This window comes from Glycine soja, chromosome 18, assembly GCF_004193775.1.
Source record: "Glycine soja cultivar W05 chromosome 18, ASM419377v2, whole genome shotgun sequence".
Taxonomy (NCBI): Eukaryota; Viridiplantae; Streptophyta; class Magnoliopsida; order Fabales; family Fabaceae; genus Glycine; species Glycine soja.
In genome coordinates this window covers 56658604-56677291 of record NC_041019.1, presented here as the reverse complement: position 1 = coordinate 56677291, position 18688 = coordinate 56658604, and the positions used below count along the sequence as shown (strand labels likewise).

General features: G+C 28.3%; 5 protein-coding genes across 5 annotated transcripts; 2 read left to right on the top strand and 3 right to left on the bottom strand.

Moving 5' to 3' along the window:
* The first annotated feature begins 93 nt into the window (after nucleotides 1-93).
* Nucleotides 94-781, top strand: LOC114395267 (putative ribosomal-protein-alanine acetyltransferase). Its single transcript, XM_028357000.1, has one exon. The coding sequence runs from the start codon at nucleotides 161-163 to the stop codon at nucleotides 695-697; it is 537 nt and encodes a 178-aa protein (XP_028212801.1). The 5' UTR covers nucleotides 94-160; the 3' UTR covers nucleotides 698-781.
* A 1204-nt stretch (nucleotides 782-1985) lies between these two features.
* LOC114395272 (CASP-like protein 4D1) lies at nucleotides 1986-3343 on the bottom strand. The gene is made up of 3 exons (XM_028357005.1): nucleotides 3120-3343; nucleotides 2616-2751; nucleotides 1986-2461 (listed from the first exon to the last, which is right to left on the bottom strand). Exons 1-3 carry the CDS (start codon nucleotides 3287-3289, stop codon nucleotides 2270-2272), a joined length of 498 nt encoding a protein of 165 aa, XP_028212806.1. The 5' UTR covers nucleotides 3290-3343; the 3' UTR covers nucleotides 1986-2269.
* A 2308-nt stretch (nucleotides 3344-5651) lies between these two features.
* On the top strand, nucleotides 5652-6383 carry LOC114395266 (putative ribosomal-protein-alanine acetyltransferase). The gene has a single exon (XM_028356999.1). The coding sequence runs from the start codon at nucleotides 5763-5765 to the stop codon at nucleotides 6297-6299; it is 537 nt and encodes a 178-aa protein (XP_028212800.1). The 5' UTR covers nucleotides 5652-5762; the 3' UTR covers nucleotides 6300-6383.
* Nucleotides 6384-8499: 2116 nt separating this feature from the next.
* LOC114395271 (CASP-like protein 4D1) lies at nucleotides 8500-9845 on the bottom strand. The gene is made up of 3 exons (XM_028357004.1): nucleotides 9633-9845; nucleotides 9119-9254; nucleotides 8500-8964 (listed from the first exon to the last, which is right to left on the bottom strand). Exons 1-3 carry the CDS (start codon nucleotides 9800-9802, stop codon nucleotides 8773-8775), a joined length of 498 nt encoding a protein of 165 aa, XP_028212805.1. The 5' UTR covers nucleotides 9803-9845; the 3' UTR covers nucleotides 8500-8772.
* Nucleotides 9846-12374: 2529 nt separating this feature from the next.
* LOC114395268 (CASP-like protein 4D1) lies at nucleotides 12375-15046 on the bottom strand. Its single transcript, XM_028357001.1, has 3 exons — nucleotides 14693-15046; nucleotides 13085-13220; nucleotides 12375-12921 (listed from the first exon to the last, which is right to left on the bottom strand). Exons 1-3 carry the CDS (start codon nucleotides 14866-14868, stop codon nucleotides 12727-12729), a joined length of 507 nt encoding a protein of 168 aa, XP_028212802.1. The 5' UTR covers nucleotides 14869-15046; the 3' UTR covers nucleotides 12375-12726.
* Nucleotides 15047-18688: the final 3642 nt, after the last annotated feature.

Genomic DNA, 18688 nt, shown 5'->3' with positions numbered 1-18688 from the left:
CCCATAATCATAAATATCTTTTTTTTGAAGAATGAGAAACAATTCTGGACCACCCATTCATAATCATTTTCTATATATATATATTTTTATCAGCAATCATCTTCTATATATGATCATACACAGAGGAGAACATTTATAGCTGGGGCGCGAGCTAAAGTACATGGTCATGGCAATTGATCTATCAAGGATCTCTGTCCGGCCATTCAAAGCAAGTGAAGATGCTGACGATGTATTGTTATGGTTGGGAGATGCAAGGGTGACTCAGTACACACGATTAGAGACATGTGGGTCCAGGTCAGAAGCTTTGACATTCCTGAAAGATGAGTGTGTTTACCCCTTACGCCGGTCAATATGCCTTGATGATCGTTCCATAGGGATTGTTTGGGTGTTTCCTCATTCGGGTGATGAAAGGTACAAAGCTGACTTGGGATATGCCTTAGGGGTCAACTATTGGGGCAATGGGATAGCCACTAAGGCACTGAAGATTGTTTTGTCCCAAGTCTTCCACGATTTCCCTCACTTGAGAAGGTTGCAAGCTTATACTTATTTGGACAACAAGGCTTCCCAGAGGGTGTTGGAGAAGGTTGGGTTCCATAGGGAGGGGATAATCAGAGATTTGTACTTTAAGGGGAAGAGTGATGATTTCTATATTTTTAGATTTTTGTCAACAGATGAAATTCCTTCTTTGATTGCTTAATTAGTAATTGGTAATAAGTGGACATGGTTATCTCTTTTGCTGCATTTGGTACAACTATTGCAATTTAATTTGTTTTTTGAGCAATTTGTTTTCAGTAACATTAATATTCTCGAATCACTTACTTATAATTTAATAGTTTTATTTCTTTTCTTCACACCTTTCCTTTCTTTTTTTTACTGTCAGGGTATATTATTAGTTCACATTGGTTGAGTTGACCTTAATTATTTGCCGAGCGTGTTGAGTAATTAATTTATATATATATATTCCACATTAATTTATGTAATATATATTCACTTTTTTTCTGAATAAAAAAAATTGTTACTATTTTTTATACATAGAATTAAAATAGTATAAAATGATTTTTGAGAATTAAAAGAATAAAGTATATTAAAATGAAACAAAGTTTAAACATTTTGTGATAAATAAATTAAGGAGATGAATCTTAATTTATTTTTACCTGTTAAAAACCTCCACCCTTATATTTTATTAATAGATATTATAGAAAAATAAAATTATCAGATTAACTTGATAATTTATTGTATAATATACTATCTACCAAATAAAAATTCCCTTTTTCTCTATAATATAATGTCTACCAAATAAAAGTATAATTTTATCATTTGAATTTAGATATATTGTTTTAGTTTTTATGGATAATATACTTTGTGTTGGGAAATACTACACAAATCAATGTCGACTAGTATATTAATTAATTGACTTAGTAACTAAAAAATTTGCAACACTTGGTCTTCATATTTCTTTAGTTGTACAGTTTTAGAAACTTTGTTTGAGTTGGAGCTCTAATTGTTGGAACTTTTATTAGCTAGTACTCCCTTCCTAAAATATAAAACAAATTGAATAGCATTTATAAAAAAAATTAGTTAACGTCGTTTAATTTTTATAGTCTCAATAAAAATTTAATCAAATTTCTAAAGTATCCTCTACATTAATTATATATGACAAAAAAAGGAGAAATTTATTAAAAATAAACTCCAATTAAACGAACATCATTTTTAATATATAATCATTAAATATGACAAAATGTCCGCATATAATGCCGGGTAGGCATCACTGATAGTTGTATTGACGAAGTTAATGATCGGGGTTTATTGTGACAATTTTACGTAATTTAATTTAATTAAAAATGGGACTCAAACTCAACAGTTACACAATTTTTTAAAAAGATGTTTAACTATTTCTTTTCTTATCTTTTTTTATTTGTGAGATGTGCGGATTATAATCAGTAGAATTTAATAATGAGAGTAGACGAACATAGAAGCAAAGCAAAGAGAGAATCAAGAAAATTCCATTCTATTAAGTAAAAACAATACAGTTGCGCTTCGTATCATAGGAAGGAAAAATACAGACACAGAGGTAGACGTACAAAATACAAATTAATCCTTGACAATTGAGTCACAATTGTTCGACCATACCAAAGGATCGGAATTGAACAAAACTAGATTAACTAGAAAAGGGAAAGACAAAATTATAAATTTATAATCCATATGAATATCATTTTGTTTTTATAAGCACATGAACACTTCATTTTCTCTGCATCAAGGTATTTAATTGTTAATTAGCTTTCTTTGGCAAAGCAAAGGAAGTGAAAGTTGATGCTATGGCAGTGAGTAAAAATCCAATTAGTAGAAGGCTGGCTGAAGCATTTGCCTTCTCAATAAAGGAGTTTGAGGGTACACCTCTACCAAGCTCTACGGTCACACCAAATCCAGCAGCTGAACCGGAAATCAAAAGGTATGATATGATCTGTCCATAGAAATTAACAATTAATGCAAAGTTGTTAATTAAAATGACAATATATTAGCTAGGTCAAAATAATTATTATTAGTCTATAGGACAACATTATTAATTGCAGAAGCGTGAAGACAAATTGTTATGATGACGTGCATGCATGGTGTACCTTGTCACCGAAGAAATCAAATAGATAGCCACCATCACCGCTTAATACACGGTTTCCTGAGACCACAGTGAACATTGAGAAAGCCATTTGCAGCAGATTATACGCAAACCCGATTATTATTGTAGATATCATATATCTGCATTTACAAAACAGTAATATTATTATTTTCACTTTACATTTCTTAATAAAGAGAGAAAGGTAGAAAAATAAAAGTAACTTTTTTTTTCTTCTCGTTTTTACTTATATATCTGTATATATCCCAAAATCCTTGATGTAAAGTACCAATTTGGCATTTGCTTAACAACATGTAAAGTACTTGAAAATAATTAAATCAATCCTTAATCATAATTTACCAGCTAGCTAACTTCAGGTAAAAATCCTTCTCACGTTGCTAATAATGTAAAAGTCAAAGTGGTGATATATATATATATATAGATGAGAATATTAATGATTAATTAGGTTGGATAATAAAGTAGAGACATAAACTATATGTATAATGCTTACCGATAAGCATAGATATCATTGAACTTGATTTCGGCACCTGTTTGATCATCAGTTTGCTTGACTATGGCAATGAGAATGAGAGCAATGAGAAGGAAGACAAAGATTAAGACCCTCAAAAGGAGAAGGACAGTTCTTGAAACTGTGGAACTGGAGGGCGGGGTATTAACCATATCTAAGGCTTCTGGATTCCTAGTACCCAAAAAGCTTGTTCCTGCGAACAAATTTGGCCCCTTTTATAATATGAGCTTGTGAAGGTGCATGCACTAGTACTCTATCTAGTTCTCGTTCACCCAAGATATTAATAATTAATGGCCAAGTAGATGCATGGTGATTTCGAATAAAGCATAATATGGCTGACTTTGAAAATGGCATCACAGCTATAGCTAGCCGAATCAATTGGTTGACTAAACTCTTTGCTTATAATTTAATTTCTGCGAAAATTCACATTCTTTGACGTTATTAATATTACTTGGCATTGGATGACCCTATTAGCCAGAGTATGTTGAGTGATTAATATATTAGTTATTATTGGTGCGTAGTTTATACTAATTTTTTTATATATCCTTTTTAGGTGTTTTAAAATTTTGTACAATTTGCAACTTAATTTCAGGATACTAGTGTTCAAACTGATTAATTTGACTCATTTGAGTTGTATTAAGCTTATGTGTTGGATATAGACTTGTCAAATTAAATGGATTCAATTGTAGCTTAAGATGTGCACCTACCGATTACAACTTAATTTGATTTTGGGTTGACAATTATATTAATTTAAAAAATAGTATATATATTTACGGTACAATTTTCTTATAAAAAAATTAACTAATTGCAAATTGTTATGTGGTGTAAGTTGGTTGATTATTATAATCAGGCCTATTTAAATTTTCTGTAAAGATAATAATGAAACTAAAAACGGTGTTACTTTTACTGCTTTTTTTTATAAATGTTTAAATGTAAAATGCATAAAGATATGATTACATCTATAATTAATTATAAAGAAAAAATATTTTCCGAATAAACTACTTCATTGCTTTTCTGTTTTTTTTTTTATAAAAAAAGCCTTCATCCTCGACGTCGTGGACACGATTACGTTTTTGAATTGGTCAAGAGCGTGAAACTTACTCAGGTTCATCAGATTCAACAATACATTATTTTTTTAAAATAATACTATTGAAATCCATTTGGCCGTTTGCCATTAGCAAGAGGAAGGAGGGAGATTCGTTGGCCCATTCATATAGGCTTCCCAACGCATCTCATGCATGCATGAAGAGTCATTTGTCGACTCAATTTTTGGTATTTAGACTATATTTGGTAACTTTTTAATTTAAAATTAAAACTTTATTTTGTATATTCTATAAGATTAATAATTATTTTTATATGATTAAAATATATAATAAATTAATATTTTAAATCTATAAATTATATTATAATTAAAATTTATACTTAATAAATATCTTTTAATACATAAAATATATTTTAAATTAATAATGAAAACTTTAAATTTTGAAATAAATGTTATGGTTAACAATTGAAATTTAAAAAAAAAATTAAAATTTTGATATAGGAATAAAAGATGATACATTGAAAGAGATAAATAGTTAAAAATATAAAATATATAGATAAAAACAAAGGGATGATAGTTTGAAAATGACTGAGGAGGCAGACGTTCTTTTTTTATAACTGTAAGGTACTAAGGTAGATATAGGATCATTTTGTAATATATATTTATATATATATTAATTTACTATAAATTACAGGATCATTTTGTATTAACAGTTTGAATTTGATGCAACTTTTTTAAAATTACACTAATGTCATTTATTCATTTGATCATTCCCCCATGTATTAATAAGAAATGTGAGTTTTGCTCGTAAACAATTAAGCAAGTCGAGTCGCTCTTGCTCTTGCACGGGCGTTTAGGGTCTATGCTAGTCTGCACTTTTTTTATGTTTCTCGTATAGATGTTCTGCTTATTAATGAAATAAGATAAGCGTCTTCCAGTCTAAAAAAAAGAAAATGATAATAAAAGAAAATAAACTAAAATTCTCATTATAGTTTTACCCGTGATAATACATATCTTCCTGTCAATACTTCATCCTAGGGGTTCACAAGGTCATCGTAACCTAAATAATTGGTTCACAAAGTTGCTCTATTTAGCCCAGGTTTTTTGCAAGTTTAAAATAAAATATTTATAAATAAAGTAAAAAAACATTTAGCACACATATCATGTTAATGAGAACAATAAGGTTCATTTTATTGTTCATAAAATCAACCTCGAAAACACATAATAATTGTCAAATTAAAACATGACATATGATATGTGAAAATCAATATTTTTTTTAACAATCAATATTTAAATATAGATTTGGAATCATGATGATGTGATTGGATTTAAAAAAAAAAAGATAAAATAAGTGAATAATTTTAAAAGAGACAAAAATCAAAATTTAAAAATAGCCACCCAATCAAAAATACAATTTTATCTTCCTTTTAATACAATTTCTCTGTCCATAATCATAAATATCTTTGTTGAAGGATGAGAAACAATGCAGGACCACACATTCATTTTTTATTATCGGCAATCATCTTCTATATATGATTATACAGAGAGGAGAAGATTTATAGCTGGGGCGAGAGCTAAAGTACATGGTCATGGCAATTGATCTGTCAAGGATCTCTGTCCGGCCATTCAAGGCAAGTGAAGATGTTGACGATGTATTGTTATGGTTGGGAGATGCTAGAGTGACTCAGAACACACGATTAAAGACCTGTGGGTCCAGGTCAGAGGCTTTGACATTCCTGAAAGATGAGTGTGTTCACCCCTTACGCCGGTCAATATGCCTTGATGATCGTTCCATAGGGATTGTTTGGGTGCTTCCTTATTCGGGTGATGAAAGGTACAAAGCTGACTTGGGATATGCCTTAGGGTTCAACTGTTGGGGCAATGGGATAGCCACTAAGGCAGTGAAGATTGTTTTGTCCCAAGTCTTCCATGATTTCCCTCACTTGAGAAGGTTGCAAGCTTATACTTATTTGCGCCACAAGGCTTCCCAGAGGGTGTTGGAGAAGGTTGGGTTCCATAGGGAGGGGATAGCCACAGATTTGTACTTTCCGGGGAAGAGTGATGATTGCTATATTTTTAGATTTTTGTCAACAGATGAAATTCCTTCTGTGATTGTTTAATTAGTAATTGGTAATAAGTGGACATGTTTATCTCTTTTGCTGCATTTGGTACAACTATTGCAATATAATTTGTTTTTTGAGCAATTTGTTTTTCAGTAACATTAATATTCTCGAATCACTTACTTATAATTTAATAGTTTTATTTCTTTTCTTCACACCTTTCGAATTCCTTTCTTCTTTTTTTTACTGTCAGGGTATCATCATTTCTTTTTGTGAAAAATAATGTTACTCGTGAGAAATATGGTGGACCTAAAGGTTAAATATCATATATGTCGACGAAAAAGACTTTATATATATATATATATTCCACATTAATTTATGTAATATATATTCACTTTTTTTCTGAATAAAAAAAATTGTTACTATTTTTTATACATAGAATTAAAATAATATAAAATGATTTTTTGAACATTTTGTGATAAATAAATTAAGGAGATGAATCTTAATTTATTTTTACCTGTTAAAAACCTCCACAATTATATTTTATTAATAGATATTATAGAAAAATAAAATTATCAGATTAACTTGATAATTTGTTGTATAATATACTATCTACCAAATAAAAAATCCTTTTTTTCTCTATAATATAATGCCTACCAAATAAAAGCATTTCAATTTAGATATATTGTTTTAGTTTTTATGGATAATATATACTTTGTGTTGGGAAATACTACACAAATCAATGTCGACCAGTATATTAATTAATTTAGTAACTAAAAAATTGCAACACTTGGTCTCATATTTCTTTAGTTGTACACGTGGTTTGAGTTGGAGCTCTAATTGGAACTTTTATTAGCTAGTACTCCCTCCCTATAATATATAACGAATTGAATAATATCTATATAAAAAAAATTAGTTAACATCATTTAATTTTGATAGCTTCAATAAAAATTTAATCAAATTTTTAAAGTATCCTCTATATTAATTATATAAGACAAAAAAAGGAGAAGTTTATTAAAAATAAAACTCCAATTAAATGGATAGCAATTTTTAATATATAATCATTAAATATAAAAAAAACTAGTTAAAATTTATTTATTTTTTAATTCAATACACATTAATTTTTTTTTCTTATATTTCGATCCAAAAGGGTATTAAAGAGTGTTAGATAATCTCACATGAAAGGTTTTGAGGAGAGCTCTCAATGTGAGCAAACTTATCTTACCTACATTGGCACCCCATGGGTTGTTTTTGAAAGTAAACCAACTCAATCCAGTTTGCCTTTTTTAGCTACAAAATAGTCAATCTAGCTTAATCAAATATAATTATAAAAAAAATTCTCAGATTAACTTTGAGGTGACTAAGATGTTTTTGTTTATTTATTTATATATACAAAGGTACTAAAAAGAATTTTTTTAAAAAAAATAGGAAACTAAAAACATAAATTTAAATTTGGCTGATCAAAAATAAAAATAAGCTCAATTTAAGGGGAAAAAACAAATTTAACCTTTTATTTTTTTAATAATGATTCTTTCACCTTATGGCCTTTATATTGTGTTGATTTTGTTCTAATTTTTAATTCCACCAACTGGAATATACTTTATATCATCACAATTAACTTTAAGTACATATGTACTTTCAATTATAACTTGAATTGAAATACAATGATTAATTTTTCTAATTTATTTTTAATTTTTTATGATTTGAAGTGAGTCAACTCATATAATGTGTCAAGTCAAATTGGTTATTTCTTACTTATAAAAAAGTGAATCGAGTTGATATAACTTTCTTTTTTATGCTAACTTAATTGTGGTAAAAATATCATTAATTATGAATCTTCACCATAATGATTAAAATCAAACTTTATATTTTAATGGATTAAAATTGAACTTCTTAATTTTATGGAAATTAAAACAATTTTTAAATTTTATAAAAACTAAAATCAGGACTTAAAAAATTGTGACGAAAAAAAAAACACACACTTAGCAAGAAGATGTCATGTCATCCAAAATGTCTGCATACAATGCTGGCTAGGCATCACTGATAGTTGTATTGACAAAGTTAATGATCGGAGTTTAATGTGACAATTTTACATAATTTAATTTAATTAAAAATGGGAGTACTACAACTCGACAGTTACACAATTTTTTTAAAAGATGTTTAACCCTTTCTTTTCTTATCTTTTTTTATTTGTGAGATGTGCTGGTTATAATCAGTAAAATTTAATAATGAGAGTAGATGAACATAGAAGCAAAGCAAAGAGAGAAACAAGAAAATTCCATTCTATTAAATAAAAACAATACAGTTGAACTTCGTATCTTAGGAAGGAAAAATACAGACACAGACGTAGACGTACAAGATACAAATTAATCCATGACAATTGTTCGACCATACCAAAGGATCGGAATTGAACAAAACTAGATTAACTAAATAAGGGAAAGACAGAATTATAAATTTATAATCCATATGAATATCATTTTGTTTTTATAAGCACACGAACACTTCATTTTCTCTGCATCAAGGTATTTAATTGTTAATTAGCTTTCTTTGGCAAAGCAAAGGAAGTGAAAGTTGATGCTATGGCAGTGAGTAAAAATCCAATTAGTAGAAGGCTGGCTGAAGCATTTGCCTTCTCAATAAAGGAGTTTGAGGGTACACCTCTACCAAGCTCTACGGTCACACCAAATCCAGCAGCTGAACCGGAAATCAAAAGGTATGATATGATCTGTCCATAGAAATTAACAATTAATGCAAAGTTGTTAATTAAAATGACAATATATTAGCTAGGTCAAAATAATTATTATTAGTCTATAGGACAACATTATTAATTGCAGAAGCGTGAAGACAAATTGTTATGATGGCGTGCATGCATGGTGTACCTTGTCACCGAAGAAATCAAATAGATAGCCACCATCACCGCTTAATACACGGTTTCCTGAGACCACAGTGAACATTGAGAAAGCCATTTGCAGCAGATTATACGCAAACCCGATTATTATTGTAGATATCATATATCTGCATTTACAAAACAGTAATATTATTATTTTCACTTTACATTTCTTAATAAAGAGAGAAAGGTAGAAAAATAAAAATGACTTTTTTTCTTCTTCTCGTTTTTACTTATATCTCCGTATATATCCCAAAATCCTTGATGTAAGGTACCAATTTGGCATTTGCTTAACAATATATATGTAAAGTACTTGAAAATAATTAAATCAATCCTTAATCATAATTTACCAGCTAGCTAACTTCAGGTAAAAATCCTTCTCACGTTGCTAATTAATAATGTAAAAGTCAAAGTGGTAATATATATATATATATAGATGAGAATATTAATAATTGATTAGGCATGGATAATAAAGTAGAGACATAAACTATATGTATAATGCTTACCGATAAGCATAGATATCATTGAACTTGATTTCGGCACCTGTTTCGTCATCAGTTTGCTTGACTATGGCAATGAGAATGAGAGCAATGAGAAGGAAGACAAAGATTAAGACCCTCAAAAGGAGAAGGACAGTTCTTGAAACTGTGGAACTGGAGGGCGGGGTATTAACCATATCTAAGGCTTCTGGATTCCTTGTACCCAAAAAGCTTGTTCCTGCGAACAAATTTGGCCCCTTTTATAATATGAGCTTGTGAATGTGCATGCACTCTATCTAGTTCTCGTTTACCCAAGATATTAATAATTAATGGCCAAGTAGATGCATGGTGATTTCGAATAAAGCATAATATGGCTGACTTTGAAAATGGCATCACAGCTATAGCTAGCCGAATCAATTGGTTGACTAAACTCTTTGCTTATAATTTAATTTCTGCGAAAATTCACATTCTTTGACGTTATTAATATTACTTGGGATTGGATGACCCTATTAGCCAGAGTATGTTGAGTGATTAATATATTAGTTATTATTGGTGCGTAGTTTATACTAATTTTTTTATATATCCTTTTTAGGTGTTTTAAAATTTTGTACAATTTGCAACTTAATTTCAGGATACTAGTGTTCAAACTGATTAATTTGACTCATTTGAGTTGTATTAAGCTTATGTGTTGGATATAGACTTGTCAAATTAAATGGATTCAATTGTAGCTTAAGATGTGCACCTACCGATTACAACTTAATTTGATTTTGGGTTGACAACGATATTAATAAAAAAAATAGTATATATATTTACGGTACAATTTTTTTATAAAAAAATTAACTAATTACAAATTGTTACGTGTTGTAAGTTTGTTGATTATTATAATCAGGCCTATTTAAATTTTCTGTAAAGATAATAATGAAACTAAAAACGGTGTTACTTTTACTGCTTTTTTTATAAATATTTAAATGTAAAATGCATAAAAATATTATTACATCTATAATTAATTATAAAGAAAAAATATTTTCCGAATAAACTAATTCATTGCTTTTCTGTTTTTTTTTTTTTTAAAAAAAAAGCTTTCACCCTCGACGTCGTGGACACGATTACGTTTTTGAATTGGTCAAGAGCGTGAAACTTACTCAGGTTCACCAGATTCAACAATACATTATTTTTAAAAAATAATAGTATTGAAATCTTTTATAAACTTTTTTTTTTAATCAAAAGCCGTAACAAGTTGTCAGCGTCTAATCTTCTTGATTAATTACTACTACATGTGCAACCAAAGTCAAAAAACAGAAAAATAAAACGAAACATAATTATCCCAACTTCTAAGACTAGGTTTATTTTTTCGCTGGATTTGCGACAACACATGTTATGAGACCCATCTGGCCGTTTGCCATTTGCAAAAGGAAGGAGGGAGATTCGTTGGCAAACGTCCATTCTTAGGCTTCCCAACGGATCTCATTCAGAGGCATTTGTCAACTCAATTTTTGGTATTTAGAATATATTTGTTAACGTTTTTAATTTAAAATTAAAATTTTATTTTGTATATTGTATAAGATAAATACTTGTTTTTATATAATTAAAATATATAATAAATGAATATTTTAAATCTATAAATTATATTATAATTAAAATTTATATTGAATAAATATCTTTTAATACATAAAATATATTTTAAATTAATAATGAAAACTTTAAATTTTGAAATAAATGTTATGGTTAACAATTGAAATTTAAAAAAAAAATAAAATTTTGATATAGGAATAAAAGATGATACATTGAAAAAGAGATAAGTAGTTAAGAATATGAAATATATAAAGGGATGATAGTTTGAGAATGACTGAGGCAGATATTCTTTTTTTATAACTGTAAGGTAGATATAGGATAACATGCACGAGAAAAACAGTTTCTATTATGCACTCTCGTGGTCATTTGCGTATGTTTGAATGGAGAATTTCAAATTCTTTTCTTAATTTTTTTTTCCGGCTAGGATATACAAAGTTACATATTCATAAAAGTTTACTATATTAAAATTTTAGAGCATCCTTATAAAATATAAATAATCACCAAAAACATATTAGTTAAATTATCGAGTAGAATTTTAAGAATATTTGGATCCACAGTGATAATTGATCAAACAAACGAAGCGGATTTAAATGTGTAGCGGATGACTTCATGATTCTCCCTCAACTAGAATATATTTATTTTTTAATAGGAATATATGTGCCGATGGAGTATATTATTGGAGATCATAAATTTCTTATAACGTGTTAACTTATTAGAGTTTTTATTATTTCCTAACTGCTCAATTAATTTTATATTATATAATTTAATTGTTTAAGAGACTCACTTAATCTGATCACATAAAATAAAAATCATTAATGATAATTAACTCATATAATTGTCTTATAATATTAGTCCATATTAATCATTAAAATAGAAAATTCCAAGTAGTACCCTAAGACATCCCAATGAATAACAACGATCAAACAAAAATGGCTGAGCCTTTGTATTTTTCTTCGTATTTTGTTTTCTAAAGCTAGAGACGACTATTTGCAACATGTCATGCTCATAAGAGCACACAAGCAAAACCAGGTTTCAATAGCAAGTAAAAATCAATTTTTATGTTTGCAATATGCATACTTTTAATCTTATGTTTAAAATATTTAAAAATAAATTTTTATATAATTATAGTAATTATTTTAATTAATTTCATATTATTAATCTTATACATAAATAAAGTGTCCGCATCAGGCATGAGTATTATTTTCAAAGACCGTATAACATCAAATTATTATAAGATACTACTCATTGACTAATTAGAGAGTTTGTGATCAGAGAGTTTTTTTTTGGTGTAATTAACTAATTAGTGCATACACACTGGTACACAAAGATGACCACGACAAATATTGATTGACCACCAAAGGAATTGAACTAAAGCAAATTAACTAGAGAAGGGAATCAAAAAGTACTATCATAATATAATCCATGTTCATTATTTCTGCATCAAGCTAATTAGTTAAGAGAAATATAATTCGTACAACAGTTTTTACAACAATGAGAAAGAGAAAATGGGTATTGTTGTAGAAATTGTTGTAATGAATTATACAACTCATTAATTAATATCTTTCTTTGGCAAAGCAAAGGAAGTGAAAATTGATGCTATGGCAGTGAACAAAAACCCAACTAGAAGAAGGCTGGCCGAAACATTTGCCTTTTGAGTGAAGGAATCTGAGGGAATATCTTGCAGCAGCTCTACGGTGAAACCAAGTCCAGCAGCTGAACCGGAAATCAGAAGGTATGCTATGATCTGTCCATAGAAATTAACCATGCAAAGTTGTCAATTAAAATGACAATACTAATATTAGGCCAAAAAAATTATTATTTCGTTTGCAGAACAACATTATTTTTTTTATGTGGTGCAGAACGACATTATTGTAAAAGCTTTGAAGATTTGTTATAAAATGATGTACCTTGTCACCAAAGAAATCAAATAGATAACCACCATTACTGCTTAATACACGCTTTCCTGAGACCACTGTGAAGATTGAAAAGCCCATTTGCAAGAGGTTATACGCAAACCCAATGACTATCGTAGAGAGCATATATCTGCATTGATAAGAGAGAAAAATAAAAAAGCGTTGTTCTCATTTCAAAACATTTTTTACATAACATTTATCTTTCTTTGAAGACACGTTTGAAATACTGACATACTGTTAGACATATTAAATTTGGATACCTTTCATAGTAAGAATTTAATTAAACTTTAGTTGTGGAGAATCAGTCCTTTGCTAGGCTCAAATCTGTCGGTATGGTCATGGGACATGTAATAAAGTGATAGGGAGAAAAAAGTGTTGTGAAAATTGGAAATTTGTATCTAGTTAATAAAGGAAAATAACAATATATATTAAGCATTATCCTTTTTACATATCAAGTCTAGAAAATATGGTCCGTTTGTTACATCATTTTTCATAAAAAATAATTTCAAAATATTTTTCATGTATTGGTTTCAACTTTTTAAAATAATTAAAAGATGAAAATAATATAAAATCTGATTTAAATTATAATTTATTTTGAATAATTTCTCATAAAAATCAGTTGTTTTCTTAAAAAAAAATATTTTTATTACTATAAACAAATAGAAATTACTTTAAATCGTTAAAATAAAGATGTCCAAATTAGTAGCTCTTATTTAAAAAAAATAGAAAAACTAATCATCATTAAATTATTTTAAACCAAATCACTTTTTTATTAAAAAAAATCAAATCGCTTTTTCTTAAATATGTGAGAAACAGACACTATAAAAAAAAAATTAAAGATGGATTTGACATTTGTACTTAGCACTATAAATAACAACCTTTGTAAAGTACTTGAAAATCAATCCATAATCATAATTAGGTGGGAAATTACTCCCTTCGTCTCTAGTCACTTAATTATAAGATTTTTCTAATTGATTCACAGTGGCTTAATAAAAATAGTCAATTTATTTAATCACATTAAATATGTAAATTATTTGTATTATTATTTTAAAATTATTTTTTCCTTATCTTTTTATTTATTTAGTTATTTTTCATTAATATTTAAAGAAAAAATAATTAAGTAAAAACATGTAAAAAACATAATAATTAATACATCTAAAAATGAAAAATAATTTTATAAAAAAGATCAAACAAATTCATGAATATGATTTTATAATTAGGGACTTATAACAAAAGTCAAAGTGGTATTATAGTATATGAGATCTAGGGGAATATTAATTAGGTTGGTTAATAAAGTAGAAATGTAAACTATTACTTCCTCATTTTCAGATTATATAATATTTAAAGTTTTGATACGGATATTAAGAAATGTAATTAATTTATTAAATTAAAAAATTATATAATTTTCTAATATACTTTATTTTTATCTCTCTAATTAATGACGTATTTATCTTTCTATATGTTACTCCCATTAAGTTTTAGTTAAGAATAATATTGAAAAAAATCTTTAATACAGTATTGATTTTATAAAATAACATTTATTTTAGATTTTTTTTTTCTAAAATGTCATATAACCTAGATCGAAGTAAAAACAATACTTACCGATAAGCATAGACATCATGAAACTTGATTTCTGCATCAATTTCATCAAATGTTAGCTTGTTTATAGAAATGAAAATGAGCGCCATAACAAGGAAGATAAAGGTTAAGACCCTCAAAAGGAGGAGAGTAATTGAATAGGTGGAACTTGTTGAGTGGGTGGTAGTAGTGTTATCCATCGCAGGCTTCTCCTAATTAATGTTTCTGTAGACAGATTTGGTGCAGTTTCTGGCCAGGTGTTCTAATAATATTCCTCGTTTACTAGGTATATATAAGGAGTACTTAAGGACAACAAGGTTAATTTAAATTGGCCGGCCATTAAGTAATTAGGTAAAGCTAGCCTTCCCAAAAAAAAAAGTAAATAGGCAAAAATGGGTTATCATCACAACGAGCCGAATCAATTCATTTATTACAAGAGTTTAATGAGAATATAATTTTATATTATTCAATCACAAATTATTATTTTTATAATTTTTAAGATAATTTTATAAAAATTAAAAAAAAAAATCATATGATAGATTAAAATTGAATGGATTTTATACGGTTAATGTATAATATTTTTTTTCTCTTATTACAACACTCATTTAATTTATTGTAAAATACTGTAAGTAACGTTTTAATGGGAAAAAAATATTAAGTGAAAGTAGTTTAATAAAATTGTTCAACATATTAATGTTAATAAACCGAGTTTCCAAAGGCCGCCGAGGTTAATTAGAAGATGGTAAATTGCTTCCTTTCAGGATGCCCAATAGCTAGAAAGAAATAAAAACAGTGTTTAATGTACATGATAGCCACTTGACTCTATGGTTTAACGTAGCATTAATTACCAAGAGCCATTGACCCATCACTCTTTTAATGAGGAAGGCCAAAACAAACGTTTGAATGGCTTCCACTGATTAAACAAACAAACAGTGTTTAATGGCTTTCAACTGCTCTTATTAGTAATTAACGAGTGAGGGAGATGACATGCATTTTCGGTGACTTAGGGCTCTCACATCAGTTTTCGTATTGATATCACTTGTAATTTTGGATGCCAGATAGCTAGTTCGATGCACTACAACAAATATATATATATATATATTATCTTTAATTTTGTTTCCCACAGGTATAAATTTTGTTTGATAAAAAATTATATTAAAATATACAAAAAAAATTATAAAAATAATATGATTAACTAATGTGATATGTCAATCAAATTTTTTTCTATAATGTACCGTAATATTTATACTATAATCTTAGCTTTTTATTTGATAGATATACCCATTAAAAGTTGAAAACAACTAAACAAGCCTATAGTGCCAAACAGGTTTAGTATTTAAAATTTTGAGTGGGACTCTCACATAGATGATCGACTCTTTGTCCTCATGCATGTCTACAATTATTTATCAACCCGTAAATTTTTAACAATAAATATTAATATATATATTCTTTTTTTTTTAAAAATGATGCAATGTTACGCTACTTTTATTAACAACGTAGCACGGTATCATTTTTTTTTTCAACAGCTTAGAAGATCATTCGTTAAAAATGCTTAACAAGCGGACATGATAATGCTAATCATTCATTACTGATTCATTTTAAAACATGTCAACCTTTTCACCTTATAATCACCATGGACCGGGCCATTTCAATTTCAATCTGTAAAAAATGGTCAAATTCTTGAGTCCTCAAAAAGAGACTCATCTCATCCACTAATGGGCTATTGCATCCTCTATCTCTCATTATATTTTAAAAAGTCCATTTTTTTACATATTGATTGATAAAACATTTAAATAAAATTCTTCAGTAAAAACTCAAATAAGATTAAGTCAATAAACTATAAATTACAAGTCATTAATTATTAATGAGAGTGGATATATAAATTAGAGAACTAATAGAACAATCATTTTTACTTGAAGGTTCTATCCTATTTATATAAATCTTGTTGGACCTTGGACGTTGGGTCTGCGTGTGTTGGTTGATCATTTAGATAATCCGTCTCCTAAACAAGATTAGGTGGCCTAATCTCATAATAATTGTTTTGCCTATATGTGAGATTGGATAGATATTTGGCTGCCCTAACCGAAAACTTATTCAGTATACAAACAACGATACTTAAATTTCTAGTCACGTACTCCATTCTTATTTTTACATGTTTTCTCACACTACTCATGGGAGAAGAAGTATTATATGAGTTTTTAGCCATTAAATGAATGTCAAAAAGCTTAACTAAGTAATTTGTAGTAGTAATTAGAAATATCGCCACACAAAAATAACTTCAATGATTTGCAACAATTTATAGAGTGCTATTACGGCATTATATATGGAGAAAAACTACTTAATTATATGTGGATATTTATAATGATCTTTGATCATAGTTCTAGTGAGAAAATAATGATGAAAGTGTGGAATATTTTGTTTAGCACGGAATGAGCAAGGAAGTGACAAAAAAGAGCTTGATTATGAAGACAACTGAAAAAGTGAAAAAGGAGGTTGACTATATTGAAGATTCTTATTTCTCAGCAAGATATATATCCTATGAAGGCAAATCTCTATGGAATATAGTGTAACTTATCGTTCACAACTAAAAGCTTATTATATAAAGAAGCACACCCCAAATAACAATACTATAGCTAACTTAGATCTTTAATTATTATTTTTTAATTAAACTAGCTTTTATCTTATTATCTTAAATGCTATTTTTATTTTTAATTTCATGTATCTCGGCTTTGAAGATAGTAAGTCGAGCTTGTTTTTCTGTTTTAGTGGGAAATGGCCGAAATGCAATATAGCACAATATAATTTGCATGAATTCTTGTATATACATAGAGCTAGCTAGCCATAATGTATATACATGTATCTCTAGAGAGAATAAACATTTGCGGGGCAGAGCTGTGGAATCAAGAGGTTACAATCTTATCCTAAAATCAAGATTTTTTTATGCACAATGCGCAATGTGTTCCATCTTCCATGTCGCTGTCCATGCATGGCTGTGGAGCTTCCCCTGCATCATCATTCATCAAAGATCAAAGATTATATACCCATTTTCTCTACTGTTTTATTTTCCACCTATTTTTTTCATCACATTATTACTTGGTATTTTTTTTCTTTTCCTTTCGTCCTGTATATCCCAAAAAGGGTCTACTTTTCTTCTTTTCCATTCATCAAACAAGGGACGGGACTTGGCTATGTAAAGTAAGAGTCACCCCCCCTCCCTGTCATTCCTTCTTCCTCCCCACAATAACTGGCTGCCTTGTCCACCATTTCCACCATTCTTTGTCCCTCAGTTGTCTCCCTCATATTTTGTTTAAACAATTTTAAAAATTTGGTAAAAACAGGTGGGACCTTTGCTTGCTACATCCAATTCTGATCAAATATATTTTTTTTCAAGCAAAGGAAAATACTTCTATAAGGGACATAAGAAAAGCCCAATTCTGATCAAATATTGTATGTTTGTTACATAACAACATTTGTACTATTATTCCTTAATTTTTAGAATTACTCTAGTATATATCCATTATTATTATACTAATATTACTGATACTATAATCACTCGTATAATATTTGCATGCTTATATTAAATGCATTCAAAACATATATTGTCATGATCAATAACCGTTAAATAGTTTACAGTTTGTCGGGGGGAAAATCCAACAAAAAAGTAAGTACTTTCGGTTTTCAATATTTCAAAAATTAAAACAAGTTTTTAGCTTGTAGTTTAAGATTTTTTTTTTTTTCAATTTTAAAACTAAAAAAATTGTGAGTCTCTTCAAATTAATTAAACTGCTGTGGTGAAAGAATATTCTTAAATTAAAGAATCTTCATGTTGGTGAGAACGATGATGATCATAACAATTATCTCAATAGTAATTATGTGGCGATGATATTGATTGTAGTGATAATTTTGACGTAAATTAAATCTTAAGAATATTTAATTTTTTGTTTGATAAATCTTAAAAAGATTTTATGCTTAAATAAATTTTTAATTTGAATTTAGAATGTCTTAAGCTTGAATTTTCAT

Coding starts and splice junctions, on each gene's coding strand:
- LOC114395271 (XM_028357004.1), bottom strand. CDS start 9,802: ATGGTTAATACCCCGCCCTCCAGTTCCACAGTTTCAAGAACTGTCCTT. Junction 9,255..9,632: donor AATGATATCTATGCTTATCG/GTAAGCATTATA, acceptor TTGTAAATGCAG/ATATATGATATCTACAATAA. Junction 8,965..9,118: donor TTGATTTCTTCGGTGACAAG/GTACACCATGCA, acceptor TTCTATGGACAG/ATCATATCATACCTTTTGAT.
- LOC114395267 (XM_028357000.1), top strand. CDS start 161: ATGGTCATGGCAATTGATCTATCAAGGATCTCTGTCCGGCCATTCAAA.
- LOC114395266 (XM_028356999.1), top strand. CDS start 5,763: ATGGTCATGGCAATTGATCTGTCAAGGATCTCTGTCCGGCCATTCAAG.
- LOC114395272 (XM_028357005.1), bottom strand. CDS start 3,289: ATGGTTAATACCCCGCCCTCCAGTTCCACAGTTTCAAGAACTGTCCTT. Junction 2,752..3,119: donor AATGATATCTATGCTTATCG/GTAAGCATTATA, acceptor TTGTAAATGCAG/ATATATGATATCTACAATAA. Junction 2,462..2,615: donor TTGATTTCTTCGGTGACAAG/GTACACCATGCA, acceptor TTCTATGGACAG/ATCATATCATACCTTTTGAT.
- LOC114395268 (XM_028357001.1), bottom strand. CDS start 14,868: ATGGATAACACTACTACCACCCACTCAACAAGTTCCACCTATTCAATT. Junction 13,221..14,692: donor CATGATGTCTATGCTTATCG/GTAAGTATTGTT, acceptor TTATCAATGCAG/ATATATGCTCTCTACGATAG. Junction 12,922..13,084: donor TTGATTTCTTTGGTGACAAG/GTACATCATTTT, acceptor TTCTATGGACAG/ATCATAGCATACCTTCTGAT.